The sequence below is a fragment of the Carcharhinus amblyrhynchos genome, chromosome 7 (assembly GCF_965287045.1).
Source record: "Carcharhinus amblyrhynchos chromosome 7, sCarAmb.v2.hapA, whole genome shotgun sequence".
NCBI lineage: Eukaryota > Metazoa > Chordata > Chondrichthyes > Carcharhiniformes > Carcharhinidae > Carcharhinus > Carcharhinus amblyrhynchos.
In genome coordinates, this window is record NC_137330.1 from 69,785,684 (window position 1) to 69,799,557 (window position 13,874).

The 13,874-nt window shown below is 42.8% G+C and overlaps 1 protein-coding gene across 1 annotated transcript in view; it reads right to left on the reverse strand.

The window, feature by feature from the left end:
• slc35f1 (solute carrier family 35 member F1) overlaps positions 1 to 13,874 on the reverse strand; it is a 334,841-nt gene that overhangs the window by 55,146 nt on the left and 265,821 nt on the right. Inside the window, exon 6 of the mRNA XM_080193321.1 lies at positions 3,686 to 3,738. Coding sequence (XP_080049447.1) covers positions 3,686 to 3,738 — 53 coding nt within the window. The remainder of the gene's footprint in view (positions 1 to 3,685; positions 3,739 to 13,874) is intronic.

Below are 13,874 nucleotides of genomic sequence, written 5' to 3' on the forward strand. Positions count from 1 at the left end.
AAGGACATCAGTGAACCAGATGGGTTTTTGCGACAATCAACAACAGTTTCATGATCTTCAACAAACTTTAAATTCCAGATTTCTTTTGAATTCAAATTCACCATTTGCCATGCTGGGATTCGAACCCACGTCCCCAGAGCATTACCCTGGGTCTCAATACCAATACACACTTACAGAACATTGGCATAAACCTCAATGCAATACCAATACACCACTGCCTCACCCACTCTTCAGTGCCAAGTTTCCTCCATGGACGGACTGGTGACTGTCCTGAGGGGCAAAGCAAAAGTATTATGGACATGATCCATTCTGACCTCCATACCATCGCCCTGGCTTTGAGATCAGAGGCCCAGAGCCAGGGCGATAGGGTGACTGGGAGTCTGGACATGGAGTTAACTCCTGACTCCTTCCTCACAGGAAGGCAGGGAGGACCAATCAGACCTTGTGGCAGAGGATGAGGAAATATCTCTGATCGTGGCAGCCTCTCCTCCACCACAGCACAGTCCACGCCCACTGCCATGGTGACAAAGGCTCCTTCTGCCACCCTGCAAATGTGGCAGAGTCCTTGAGGTCTCAGCTACACCAAGGTTCCCAGAAAAGTCATTCAAGGTCCTCATTAGAGTCATCAGATAGCTTTTAACAGGGTAACTTTTGTCACCTATAAGTAAACAATCCAGGACATCACCTGGTCTGGAGCCTGAGAATTATGCAGAACGTATGAGTTGCGGATGCTGCTTGGGAACTTTGTGCGTACCTGCATAATCCATCGGTGTGGTGACAGCTCTGGAACTCTGTGCGTACACAGTGGCCCTAATCTGTCAGTCTCCCCATTTGATGGCCAACTTGATCGCTGGCCAACCGGGGACCCAGGCAGTGCTGCCCCTCCAGACCAACCCCCCAACACACAGCCTGATCATGGCCCCCACAGCAATTCACAGGCCAGCCCTGGCCATCCCCCTACCCCTCGCCCCAGAGTGTCGAGCCCACCCCCCTCAGCAGTGGTGATTCCCCTAATTCCCTCACCCCAGCAGGCCACATCCCCTTCCGCCGGGGTCAGATCCCCCTTGGGAGGCAGATACTCCCCGCAGAGCATCATACTTGCCCCCGTCCTCTCTGGCCTGCCCCAATCTCTGCCCTCTCTTCATTTCAGACCGATTGCCATACAGAGTGGCAGCGGACCCCCACCAATCACCCCCATGCCCTGCCCACAGTAGGCCCCTCTCCCCTGCCACTGTCTGATGGGCAGTGCCAAAGTGCCCCCTGGGCATGGGTACTTTGCCCCTTGGGCAATGCCAAGGGGCACAGGTTGGTGTGCCTGTCAGGGTGCCCATGCCCAGGGGGCACCTCCCTGCCTAACTCCCAGTGGCCCCGATTGCCCCCTCCTTCATTCCAGCGGGTTCTTCCACTAGTTCCCTGACGTGGGGAGCTACGCTAAACCCTGCCAGAGTGAAGTACTCCTGGCGGGGTGGGAGATTCTATCAGGACCGGCAAGTTCCCAATAATCGCACGCTGAACATATTTAAACTACATTAAAAAAGTTTCAAATGACTTACCTCTCTTCCCGCCAGTTTCCAGCGTGGTCTGGACTCTGACTGTTCTCTGGTTCTGGGAGATGCGCATGCATTTCTGGTGCATGCGCAAATCCCAGAAAAAGGCCAACAACGTGCATCTCCCAGCCGACCCACCAGAAAAGTTGCAGGTCACAGTGGGAGAATCACAGCCATTGTTTCCAATGTGTATTATTTAGGTCATTGGCACATTAACAACCATAATAAATTATTAGTTCAATAAGGTGGGTAGATTTCCAATTTTCGAACACACTACCTGCTGTACTATCCCAATTGGCATGATGACGACAGGAATGTGTACCCGATGTTAGTGCGTACAGCATTTTATTGGCGTGGGCGCACGAGTGCCCAGTTTTTATTCTGTTTTATTCAGCCCTATATTTTCGTGGGATTCAGGAAAGCATTAAAGACATCCATCCAAAGAGAACTGGATCAGGGAGGTCAATGGGAGGAGATCACCCATGGCAGCCTGGCAGCAGTATTGAGAGAAGTTCAATCACCTCATGTGGGTGGTCAAGGTCATTCAATGCTCCTCAAAGGGCATCTGGTATTGGTACCCACAACATCATCAACCTCTCATTGCATCAGTCTCTTCAACATCCAGCAACAGTTCCAGCACTCAGGACTTAGGCCTAGCACTCAGATATCTCCATCTCATCCTCCAATTATATCAGCCCCATGCCCATCTCTCACCGCTTTCAGCTATTCAGCCAAGTCAGCCACATTACCTAAACATTCCTGCTGTTGCTCTTTCGTCTCTCTCTCATGCAGGATAATGTGGCACACAATAGAAGAGGAGATGGGGGAGAAGAACACTTGCATCTCCTGAGATCCAGGGAACAGACAATTCTCCATGTCATAGATACAGAGCGCTAACACTGAGAACCTTCAGCAGGACAGCATGTTACTACTGTCTTATGCTCCTTTCCCAACATCACACCACCCTCATTCTACTGTCTGGCATGAAGAACAAGCTGCAGTGATGTGACCATGGACCTCTTGCTTTGTACCTATCTCCCTTGATTTACCCCAACCCTTTCCTTCTGATTTGGCTTTTGCTTTCAGAAACCCAAAAGCCGTTCCCTGCCTAGCCACAACAGCCTCAGGAGGAGGTAGAGCAACACCACAAGTGGAATTTTCTTTAAGAAAATTCTACGTTTTGAGCGGGCGAGAAAATAGCAGGTGTTCTCACTGTTTTTTTTCAGCAATGTAAGTAATGGGAACGTACGATACTCTGTGCAAAACAGGAGCCGTAATGTGAATCTCGCAAGTAGGCAGGATGGAGTCTCAGCTCACCTGTGAAGCTGGCTGCTGAGCTCTGGGGCGCCATTGTGAAGGCAGCCTGATCTCCCAGTATACTGCGTACATTGTTTCTACACAGTATTCTGAGAGCTCTGTCATCCTGCTACCACCATCCCCAGCCACCCTGATCATCACTCTTGCCATGGTACCCCTCCTACCCGATCGCTGATACTCTCCTTGATCATCGCCTGGACACCACCAGGGTGCCAGGCTTGCAGTGCCAACCTGGCACTGCCCGGTCCTGCCCCCAGCCACCCGGGGCTTCTGTCCCACCAGTGAGGCTATAACATCCAGTCCCAATTGGTGCGGACAATCTGTGATCCTTGCCAGTGAAGACCTCGACCAGCGAGGCTTATTTCACGGGCAAAACGGGGCTAGCAAGATTGTGAGAGGTGAGAAACTGGAGGTGAACCCAATTTTTTGCCCTATTTTACTGGCTCACCATGCCGATCGAACAGCGTAGTGAGCTGGTAAGATAGCGCCCCACATCACAGATGAATAAGTATTGTCACTTCATCTGACACTTGCAGCCATGAGGTCAGATAGCGGCACTGTGCAAATTTTAGAAGTTATTATAAAGTCATGTTCAGCATCTGTAAGAGTCTCTGGGTTCAAGCAGGCCACAGTACGCCCAAGGGGATAACATAATATGTGTGCCATCTCATCAAATATGTACATTAATTATAGGTTTGAGAGAAATGGAAAGGAACACAGAAGGACAAGAATGATACAATCCTAATAACCTCCTCCAATCCCAAAACCCTAGCCCTCAAAACCAAACTCCTGGACAACAGGAATGAAAAAAGATTTCTCACCTATCTGCCAATCCCACGGTACCTTTAACAGTTCCTTATGTTCCATTATAGCCCTGTAATAAAAATAAAGTTAAAACAATTAATGTTTTCCACTTCACTCAAAAGGAAAATTGGTGCATACCTACCCCTGGGAAAATAATTCACAAGTAAAAACATGCAACCAATGGTTCCATAAGCCATACTCGGGTAATTACATAGAGGGTCATTGAGCATCAGAATTTCTGGTGATTAAGCAGCAATCAACATGTTATTCATCATTTAACAAAATGTAAAGTTCTAATGTCATCAATGCATCAGGGGAAAATTGCTTCAGAATCAATTTGGAACTCAAACACCCAGAACACATTTAACTTATTAGACTGGATTTAATGCAGCCCGTCACAGGGCAAACATAGCGTCTGGCCCCATTTAGTCATGGGAGAGCCCCATATCAGTCTCCTGCTGGCAGCAGAACTTTCCTGGATGTAGGATTCCTAGCCGCTAGCAGCGGAATGTAAATTAAACTCATTATTGGACCAATTGACATCCATTATCTCGGAGTTCACCGGAACTTAGTGGTGGCTCAGGAATTAAACGGAGATTTTCCCACACCATAGAAAGACTACCCAGGCCTCCTGGGCATGGGGCAGGGTTCTCACTATCACTACTAATCGAAGGACTTGACATTGGGCAAATGAGTAGCCTCTGAAAGCCACAGCCCTGTCCATGCCCCCTACCCGTCTCTCTTTCACAACACCAACCCCACGATCTCCAGCAGAGCCTCACTCACTCATGACCTGAGGCCTCATGATGATACTGGGTCTCTGGTGAATGCATTACTGCCAACAGCCATCTATCTGGCAGTACGAGATGCTGCCGGCCTCTGACTAGCTATCAGTTCTCAGCAGGTGGGACTTACACAAGGCCAAACGGTAACTATTTAAGTGCCTGAAAGGCAGCTGATTCTGTCAGGCTTCCCTATGGAGCTGAGGGTTTTCTGCAGGGTTCTCTAACCAGTGAGCAAGTCGCCCGTTGAACCAATTTCAACCTTTGTATATTGTATAAGGTACATTATGTAACCGTGCACACCGCAAATAATTTTCTGATAAATGTACAGTAACTATATCCCATCAGGGAGGTAACTTCTTGCTTACATCATATAGCATTAAATTGGAGCTTCAGAAGTGACAAAAAAAGTGAACGTGTTCAAATAAATTTGAGGAGATGTGGTGAATTTAACTTAAAAAAATTAAATCACAGGGAGTAAAGTTGAAATCTAATCCTGATGACTATTCACGTGAATAATTCAATTTCATTCCAATACCATTTGAAAATTGAGTAGATTGCCATATTTACTTTTCTATAATTCCAGGTTCATCCAAAAAATACCCAATCCAGCTGCAGGGAACTACTGTGAGTTTTATATCTGACATAAAAGACTGTTTATATATTTATAGCGACTGTTTGATATTACTCACGATTGTTGAACACATGGCCTGCATTTTCAAGGAGAATAATAGTGAGGCTAACAACATTAATTGACTATGGAATAAATCAGACAGCATGTTCCAGAATATGCACATTCCCCATTAAGTGTGGAAACCCAGAAGCTATATCTGTGTTACCCCACTGTTTGGAAGATTGCACTACAATGTTGTTCCCATTGACACTGAAATCCATGTAAGGGCATAAACTTACCCACTAAATGTGGCTGAAAAAGTACATCTCAGTATGGATGAGTTTTCAACAGCATGGCAAGTCAGAGGGCTGCATTTTATGTACCTCCACTGGACATGTTTTTAGTTGGGCAACAGAGGCACATAAGGGGCGTGGGGCAGAAGGGAGATGCCCACCTACCTACCCTGCCACCTTCTCGCCCTCCCCTTTGCTCACCCCCATAATATGCCGTAATTGGCAGCCTGCATGCCATATTTAAATAGACAATCAAGGGTCAGTTGCGACCAAGCCAACTGACCCTGATAATACACTGCCCACGCCTAGAACAGTTGTATAGACAAATGATGAAAGTAGTAAGAGAACTGAACTCCCATAGGTTTCTCCCAATCTTTGATTGTCATTTAAACAGGAGATTGTAAGATTTACAGTTGGCCTTTCCTTTTCATATAAGGTAAAACCTTGCATGAAAAGAAAAGCCTAATTGTGGATCTTAGAATCCAGATCCTAGACACCCATTGGGTTAAAAAACAAATCCTCATGTTCCTTTTGGTTCTTTTATCAATCAATTCACTCGTGTTCTCTATTTCTGAACTCTTCTGCCAAAGAAATCAGTTTCTCCTTGTCTATTCTGTCTAGACTCCTTATGATTTTGAAAACTTTTATCGCACAGTGAAAAAATGGTTAGCACTGCTGCCTCACAGAACCAGGGATCCGGGCTCATTTCCCGGCTAAGGTCACTGTCTGTGTAGAGTCTGCATGTTCTCCTCATGTCAGCGTGGGTTTCCTCCGGATGCTCTGTTTTCCTCCCACAGACCGAAAGATGCGCTGGCCATGCTAAATTCTCCCTCAGTGTATCCAAACAGGTGCCAGAGTGTGGCGACTAGGCGACTTTCACTGTAACTTCATTGCAATGTTAATGTAAGCCTACTCATGACACTAATGAATAAACTTTAAAACTTAATTCAACTTTTCCCCTTTCACGGACATGGAGTAGAGTGTAAATTGGGGGCTGAATCTGATTCAGTCTGTTTTCCATCAGGCGAGTTGTTTAAAATGCTATCATAAATTTCTGTAGACAATCTCTGTCATGATCATGTGGCTTTCCAGTAAAGTTCTTAAATTCAAAACAATTTGCATATTTGAGACAAAGGGTGGGATTTTCCAGCCTCAACTCATCCCGAAATCGGAAAATCCACCCGAGATCGACGCATCTTTCCGTGGTTCACCTCCCGCCTGCTCTGATTCCCGTGGTGGGTGGGACTGTAAAATTCTGGACAAAATCTTTGTCCAGAGCCAGAGAGCACACTTGAGGATAAGCGAATAGAAAATAACAGCAGCTGTTCCCTCACAGCTATCAGAGCATAATGCAGCTAAGAGCCTTTGGGGCAGCTGAGATTGAGGGAGATCTTCTGACAATTGTTCAGGAATTGAAAGTTTAACTCTGCTCCACCAGCAGAGCAAGGCTGGGTGTCAGGACTGTCGAGTACCTTTCTAGTGTTTGCGTTGCAAAGTCACAATTAATGAGAAGTACATTGTGTGATGTACTCCTGCCATTTACATCTCATGAGAATATATACCTTCCTGTAGTCAGACACGTTTACTGTACATCTGATGTCACTTTCAGTGGAAAATTCCAGAAGTGATAAAGATGGTGGCACGTCTATTTAAGAATTCTATTATGGGGCTAGTGTATCTCAAGTGGCACATCATCCCTTTCCTTTTTCTGTATTTGATAGGCTGTGTCAAAATGTGGAAAAGATTTGTCAAAGCTTAATTAATTTTATTTGATCATTTAGCTTCTCTGGGCTCCACAAGAAAAGCTTGTGTTTCCCCTGCTCCTGACTGTCTCCCCCTCATTCACCAATGTGAAAACTCTTAGCAACCTTGTATTAGTGGGCAGCATCAAGACAACTGATTTTTTGACAACATTCTACCCATCGTGGGTGGGGAGCAGGCTACTGGGATTTAAATGTGTCCCAGTCGTTAACGTTAACTGGGCCTCGCTCAGATGTGGGCAGATGAGAAATTAATCCTCTAGTGTGGTTTCTTGCCAGAAATATGCTGGCAATTAAAATCTAGGGCCCTTACTTATTTATGTGATCAGTATACCTAATCACTTTAATACAGATTCCAATTTGAATGTTTTAATATGGCATAAGTCGTTTTTTTTTGTTTTTAAATATTTCTTACTGACTTTGCACATTGATTTAAACCTAGGAAAAACTAAACTGTTTTCCTTACCAACTAACCAGATGCAGCATAATCAGCAGTAGCAATAAATACACCACAGCTTTCAAAGTTGCTTCCCCACCCACACACAAGTGCATACAGACAGACACAGCACCTGTGCTGAAATACATGGAACAGAAACTAACTGGATTATCAAAGAACAACTTATAAAATATTTCATTTTGTATTTGTAACACACACACACACACACACACACACACACACACACACACACACACACACACACACACAAATTGGCTTATAACATTTACAGACTGTCTTACTCTTCTGCTTCATGTAGTGGAATAAAATCTAACATAATTTGATTTTACATGATTCATCATTATAATACTTCAAATCATATGATTCAATCACTGAAGTCTCAAATCCATCAATGACTTCCATGGGGCTAGGAAAGCAGAGGAAAAGATGTTTTGTTTTTAAATAGCTGTTGAACTGCATACATTAATTCCTTATCAAAGGCCACAATCCCAATTATTATTTTGTTCAAGGATCACTTGAAGGAAGGCTGCACAATAGATTAATGGAACACTGATCTGTGCCTGTAAAGCCTCATTTGGAGACATTCATCTATCGGTCATGCCACTGTGGGCAATTGTCAACTGAAGGCTAAGGGCTTCATCACAAGAACCTTCAAGAACTATAATGGTATGAAATAACTTTAATGGAAATGTTTCATTTGCTGTATGACAACAGGAATACCACTGCCTTCCAATGGAGTTATTTTCATTTGTTTTGTTAGATCAAGAAAGGAGGAAGCTGTATTAGATCCCACTTCAGTCAACATCCCTGAGCCAGGCAGATTCTAATCTGAAGGCCAGAGGCACACACAACACCAAATCTTCCAGATGTGCAGATGAATGAGGGAGCAGAGAGGGGTTTAAATGGCCAAAGGTCATATTATAAGTCATACAGTTTTGAGTTCATAGTGGGAACCATTAATCACACAGCAGACTACTAAAGAGAACTGAAGTCAATGTTTTGGTATAATTCTCTCCTTAGAACTGCAATGGAATAATGCAGGTTAGTTTATGTTATGTGGCATTATAAAATCAGAATATTAAAAACTAGTTTCAGTATCAAATTCTGTAACTTACTGAAGTATATATTTAACCAGCTTATATTATTTGCCAAATCTAAAAATGTCAAAACTACATGTAGATTTACATTTCAAAGAACATAAAAAATTACAGCACAGGAACAGGCCCTTCGGCCCTCCAAGCCTGCACTGACCATTCTGTCCGACTGAACTAAAACCCCTACCTTCCGGGGACTATATCCCTCCATTCCCATCCTATTCATGTATTTGTCGAAACGCCCCTTAAAAGTTACTATCAAGGAACAAGAAAATTATGGCACAGGATAGCATTCAATTCACTTGGTGGGAGACATACAATTTTGGTCATTGGCCTTTAAATTATCTGTTATCTACAGTGCCTGATCTCTACTGTTAGGATCTTGGACCAGGATTACATTAGGAAGCCAGGCTTCCAACAATTTTCCTATTTTGGCATAAATATGAGGATAGTAATTCTACTGACAAATTAGGGACCTTTTATAGCAAAACAAACTTTAGTTAATAATACAGTTTAACTAGTACCCTCTGAACAAGATATAAATATGAAAAGAAATAACTCTAATTTCTAACTTCTCACTGTTTCAGTTCCAAATAAGCAACATTCTTCTTACAGACTCAAAGGCCACTTTAAATACAGTTCGCAACCATAAATATACTTGCTATAATGAGTATAGTGTTGAAGCTTTCAGAGAGGTTTTGTGGAGGGATCAGCTTGCAGACTTCTGTCTTGAAACAAACCCTAGCCAGGACTAAAAGCTGTGTTTTTCCTCTGTACATACCTAACAACTCCCATTAACCACATTGTCACATGACTCTGCATACCTAAACTCCCTTCCATTCCTTTAGTCTATTAAAAAAAGCTCTCTCCTAAGTAAACACTATATGGTTAAAATGAGTAATTAACCTGGTCCTCCAGCATCTTCTCTTGCAAGACAAAGTTGCACACAAAACTGGAAGCAGTAGCATCTAACTGGCAAAAGACAAGCAAGGCTTCATATCTTCACCCCCATGGATGAAAATGAAAGGTTAACAGGCATTCAACTGCAATGGCAAGCTGAGAGTAGTTGCACACCAACTGCATATTGATTAAATGGTAACCTTTGCAGTTGACAGACACCTCAGCATTAAGGTATGGCACTTGCAAAGTAAGTCTGCACAGTCAATGGCACCCTGCACTACAGGGAAGCCTGCTATCCTGGGAAAGCCACATGCAGGTCTTCTTGTTTCTTTCTGTTCCAAGAAAACATAATTTAGTCCCCTCTCTAATGCAGCAATAGACAGCAAACAGAAATGCCAGGTATGTTGCTTGCTCCAGTCTGGAATGATCCTGATACAAAGGAATTCATGACAACAGACACCTTTATGGCCACTAGCAGTATCGTCTTTGTTGTGATATTATCTGTTAATGCAGACATGACATGTATCTTGAAGAAGCTGCATAGTGATATCACCATGTGTAAGGCTGGAGAATAAAAGGTACAGATTCCATGTTAGATGTTCATTATTGTCTGTGTCTCTGTATCATAGAACATAGAACATTACAGCGCAGTACAGGCCCTTCGGCCCTCGATGTTGTGCCGACCAATGGAACCAATCTAATGACCCTCTAACCTAAACTACTCCAGTATTATCCATATGCCTATCCAATTATCATTTGAACGCCCTTAAAGTTGGCGAGTCCACAACTGCTGCAGGCAGGGCATTCCACGACCTTACTACCCTCTGAGTAAAGAACCTACCTCTGACATCCATCCTATAAGTATCAGTAAGTCTTTGTGTGTACCTGATGAGTCAGGCATATAATCAAGTAATCAACCTATGTAATCAGGGCCTATGCAGAAGTTGCTGCTCATAATAAAGTTCATGTAATTGTGTTCAACTAGAACCCTCGTCATTCTCAATATCTTGCTTAGCATAGATGGCAAAAACGTAAATTCCTTGAGATCTACATCGAGACCCTCAACATATATGGTGGCAGCAGACTGTAAGAGACCACAACTGTCTCATTCTCATCCAATACTGAGGCTGCTGGTTTGGCTCCAATAATGGCCGAGTTCTATAAGCATCTTCTTCATAAAGAACAAACAACTCACACACTGTTCCTTGCTTGGGTGAAGGTAAGAGAAGTGGTCCTGAAAGACCCTAAGTGGCTAAGGTTTCCCGATAAATGCCTTCTCTCCTCCCTCCCCTTTTGCGAGCAGTTTGTCTTTTTGGCTGTCTCTGCTCCATCTTCCTCTCAAGCTGCAGCCTAAGGGGAATTGCAACTATGGCAACCATGACTGAGAGCAAGTGATGTGGCCAGAGGCCTTGCAGAGCAATCAAGGCTTTCACCACCTGCAGACTTCAATAAATTTAACCAACTCCTCAGGACAAACAACACCTCAAAAAAATCAAACATAGCCAGTAGATATTAATCAGCAACTAACAACTGACAGTCTCTATAAGTAGTACTGGTGGGGAGGATTCTTCCTGCAGCTGAATACATCATAAGCTGTGCACATTTAAGAGAAGGCACTAACTAGTCTGGTGACATCCACAATGACAATGCTCGAGTGAAATCTGTGATATACACTTGACTGACAGCACAATCTGCCTGCACTACCTACTATTGCTACATTCTCGTAACATCCATGCTAATGTCCTCAGTAAAATGCACTTTCGCATGGACACTCCAGGAGATCGCACACGCGTGCAGACACCACTTTGGTAAGTAATGCGGGTTTCCTCCAGGTGCTCCGGTTTTCTCCCACCATCTAAAGATGGGTGAGTTAGGTAGATTGGCCACACTAAATTATTCCTTAGTTTCAGGGGACTAGCTGGGGTAAATGCATGGGGTTATGGGAATAGGGTCTGGGTGGGATTGTGGTCAGTGCAGACCTGATGGGCCAAATGGCCTCCTTCTACACTGTAGGGATTAGGCATTCTATGGTTCTATGAGACTATCTATAAAGCTAAAATTACAGGAGCCCAATTTTGCAGCCAACATCTTTCCGTGTCTGAGCAGATTCCAGGGGTGGTAGGATTAAAGGAAGTGATCCATAATGTTCAGTTCAGAAAATTCACTTGTGAGAATATTCTTGAAATTAGGTAGGGAAATAAAGCTGAATACAGTTAGAGGCAAGCTCCAGACCACAGAACTAAAATATTTGAAAACATAAGATTAGGAGCTGAATTAACAACAACAAAGCTGGTTACTAAAATAATAGATTGGAATTATGCTTGAATATTCATGTAGGAAAAGGATTATTCCCCTTGCTATGACCACAGCTGATGTTAACGCTGAGCTAGCTCAATCTCAGTTTGAAATCCATCTCATCTGGTCATGAGCTGCTTTCATTGCGTTGTAGAAATGAGAAGGGAAAGTTAAAAGCACAGGATGCCAGTGATAACTTTTAAAACGTGAAGAACTAAAATGTTTATTAAAAGAAAGGATAACACTTAAACACCCAAGATAAAAGATAAACAGTTGGAAAAATCCGCTTTACCGAAGATATGTATCTAAATTAAAGTTTATTTATTTGTCACAAGTAGGCTTATGTTCACACTGAAATGAACTTATTGTGAAAATCCCCTATCTTTCTGGTATCAGCCCTTCTGGATTCTTTCATCATAAAATTCAGGAAATTGAGAAATAGCTTTTGTGTTAAACAGAAGTTCAATCCATGACTTCCAGAATAAATGTACACTGAATTTCCAAAGTGAGACTAAAAACCAACTGCTTCTTAGGGTAAATATTTTCCTGGCCCAAACCTGAGTTGCTTTTCATCAAAGACTTTCACAGCTTTTTTAGCACATTCCAAACACATAGGAGGTGGCTTTCAGTAGGACTTGCCCCACAGCAACTCACATTCGCGCAACACCCACACTAATGTCCTCACTAAGATACACTTTGGCATGGGATGCTTCAGGCTGAAGCCTCGTTGTCATTAATACCCTTATCACCCCTTTCATCCGAGTCCTCCATTGTCTTCCAGTATCTCTTTGCAAACTCAGGTCTCCAAATGTTAAAACCATTCATGTTTTTATTTCAGTCCTATTTTTGAATCAATAAAATGTTAAAATGCCTATTTACTCACAAATTTCTTGCAAAATGCAAATATCCTTTAGAGTACAGCAGCTACTGATTAATTTCAACACTTATTGTGAAATGCAAATTTCAAATCTACTCTTTTTACTTATAAGTTAAAATCTGCCATAAGGCCTCTTAATAAAATGCAAAAAGGTAACACCTTTAATCTTTCATCCCTTAGATTCAACAGACAAAACGATTCCAACAACCTCTCCTTTGACTAATCCTGGACACACACAGACACAACTTTACTCTTACTCTTACACACACAGATTCTGTACATGAATACAGAAATACAAAAATATACACATAGCCTCACATCCTTTGTAATAATAACTTGAATCGGAAATAAATAATTCATTAAATTAACCACATCAAATCTTATAAAGCAGTGGCTGCTTTCCTAATCAGGACCAGCCTTTGTTGTGCTGTTTGCGGATCTAGGTAAGAAAGGGTCTGCATTTCAATAGCACCTTCGTGATGCTTTTTTTGGGAACATGATGGTATTTGTCCATGATTAATTAAGCTAGGGATAGGTTAATAGAGTTAAAGCAAATTACTATGGATTCTGAAATCAAACAAAAACAGAAAATGCTGGAAAATCTCAGTAGGTCTGCCAGCATCTGTGGAGAAAGAACAGAATTAACGTTTCGAGTCAGGATGACCACTTCGTCAGAGCTAGTTATTGGGGAGAGTTATTGGAGACAGTTTGTCTATGAGAGCTGAAAGATAAAGGGTAAAGGTATAAGGTCCATTAATTTGTAATGAGAGTCTACAGTGAGTTTGAATTTACAAATGAATAAGTCTGGTTTAAAATTTGTATTATAAGGTAAGTATGGACTTGACCATTCAGCTGTTGAATTTCAAAGTGACAAGGGACTCACAAAGGACATTCAATTTTGTTGATCCAATACTGGAGTCAAAAGAGGAAATTATAAAAGATTCTTACATTTGGAAAAGTTGAGGTCAGAGAGGTGTCTGAGGACAATGGAGTCTGAGATGAGAAGGAGGGGCTGAATTTGCTGGGATTTTAACATAGGTTTCACATGGGTGTGAGCTTCCTATCGTATCTTCAGCAATGGCAGATTGGGGGAACCTGATGGATGCTGGCATGAAACTGCTTTGCATCCCACTGA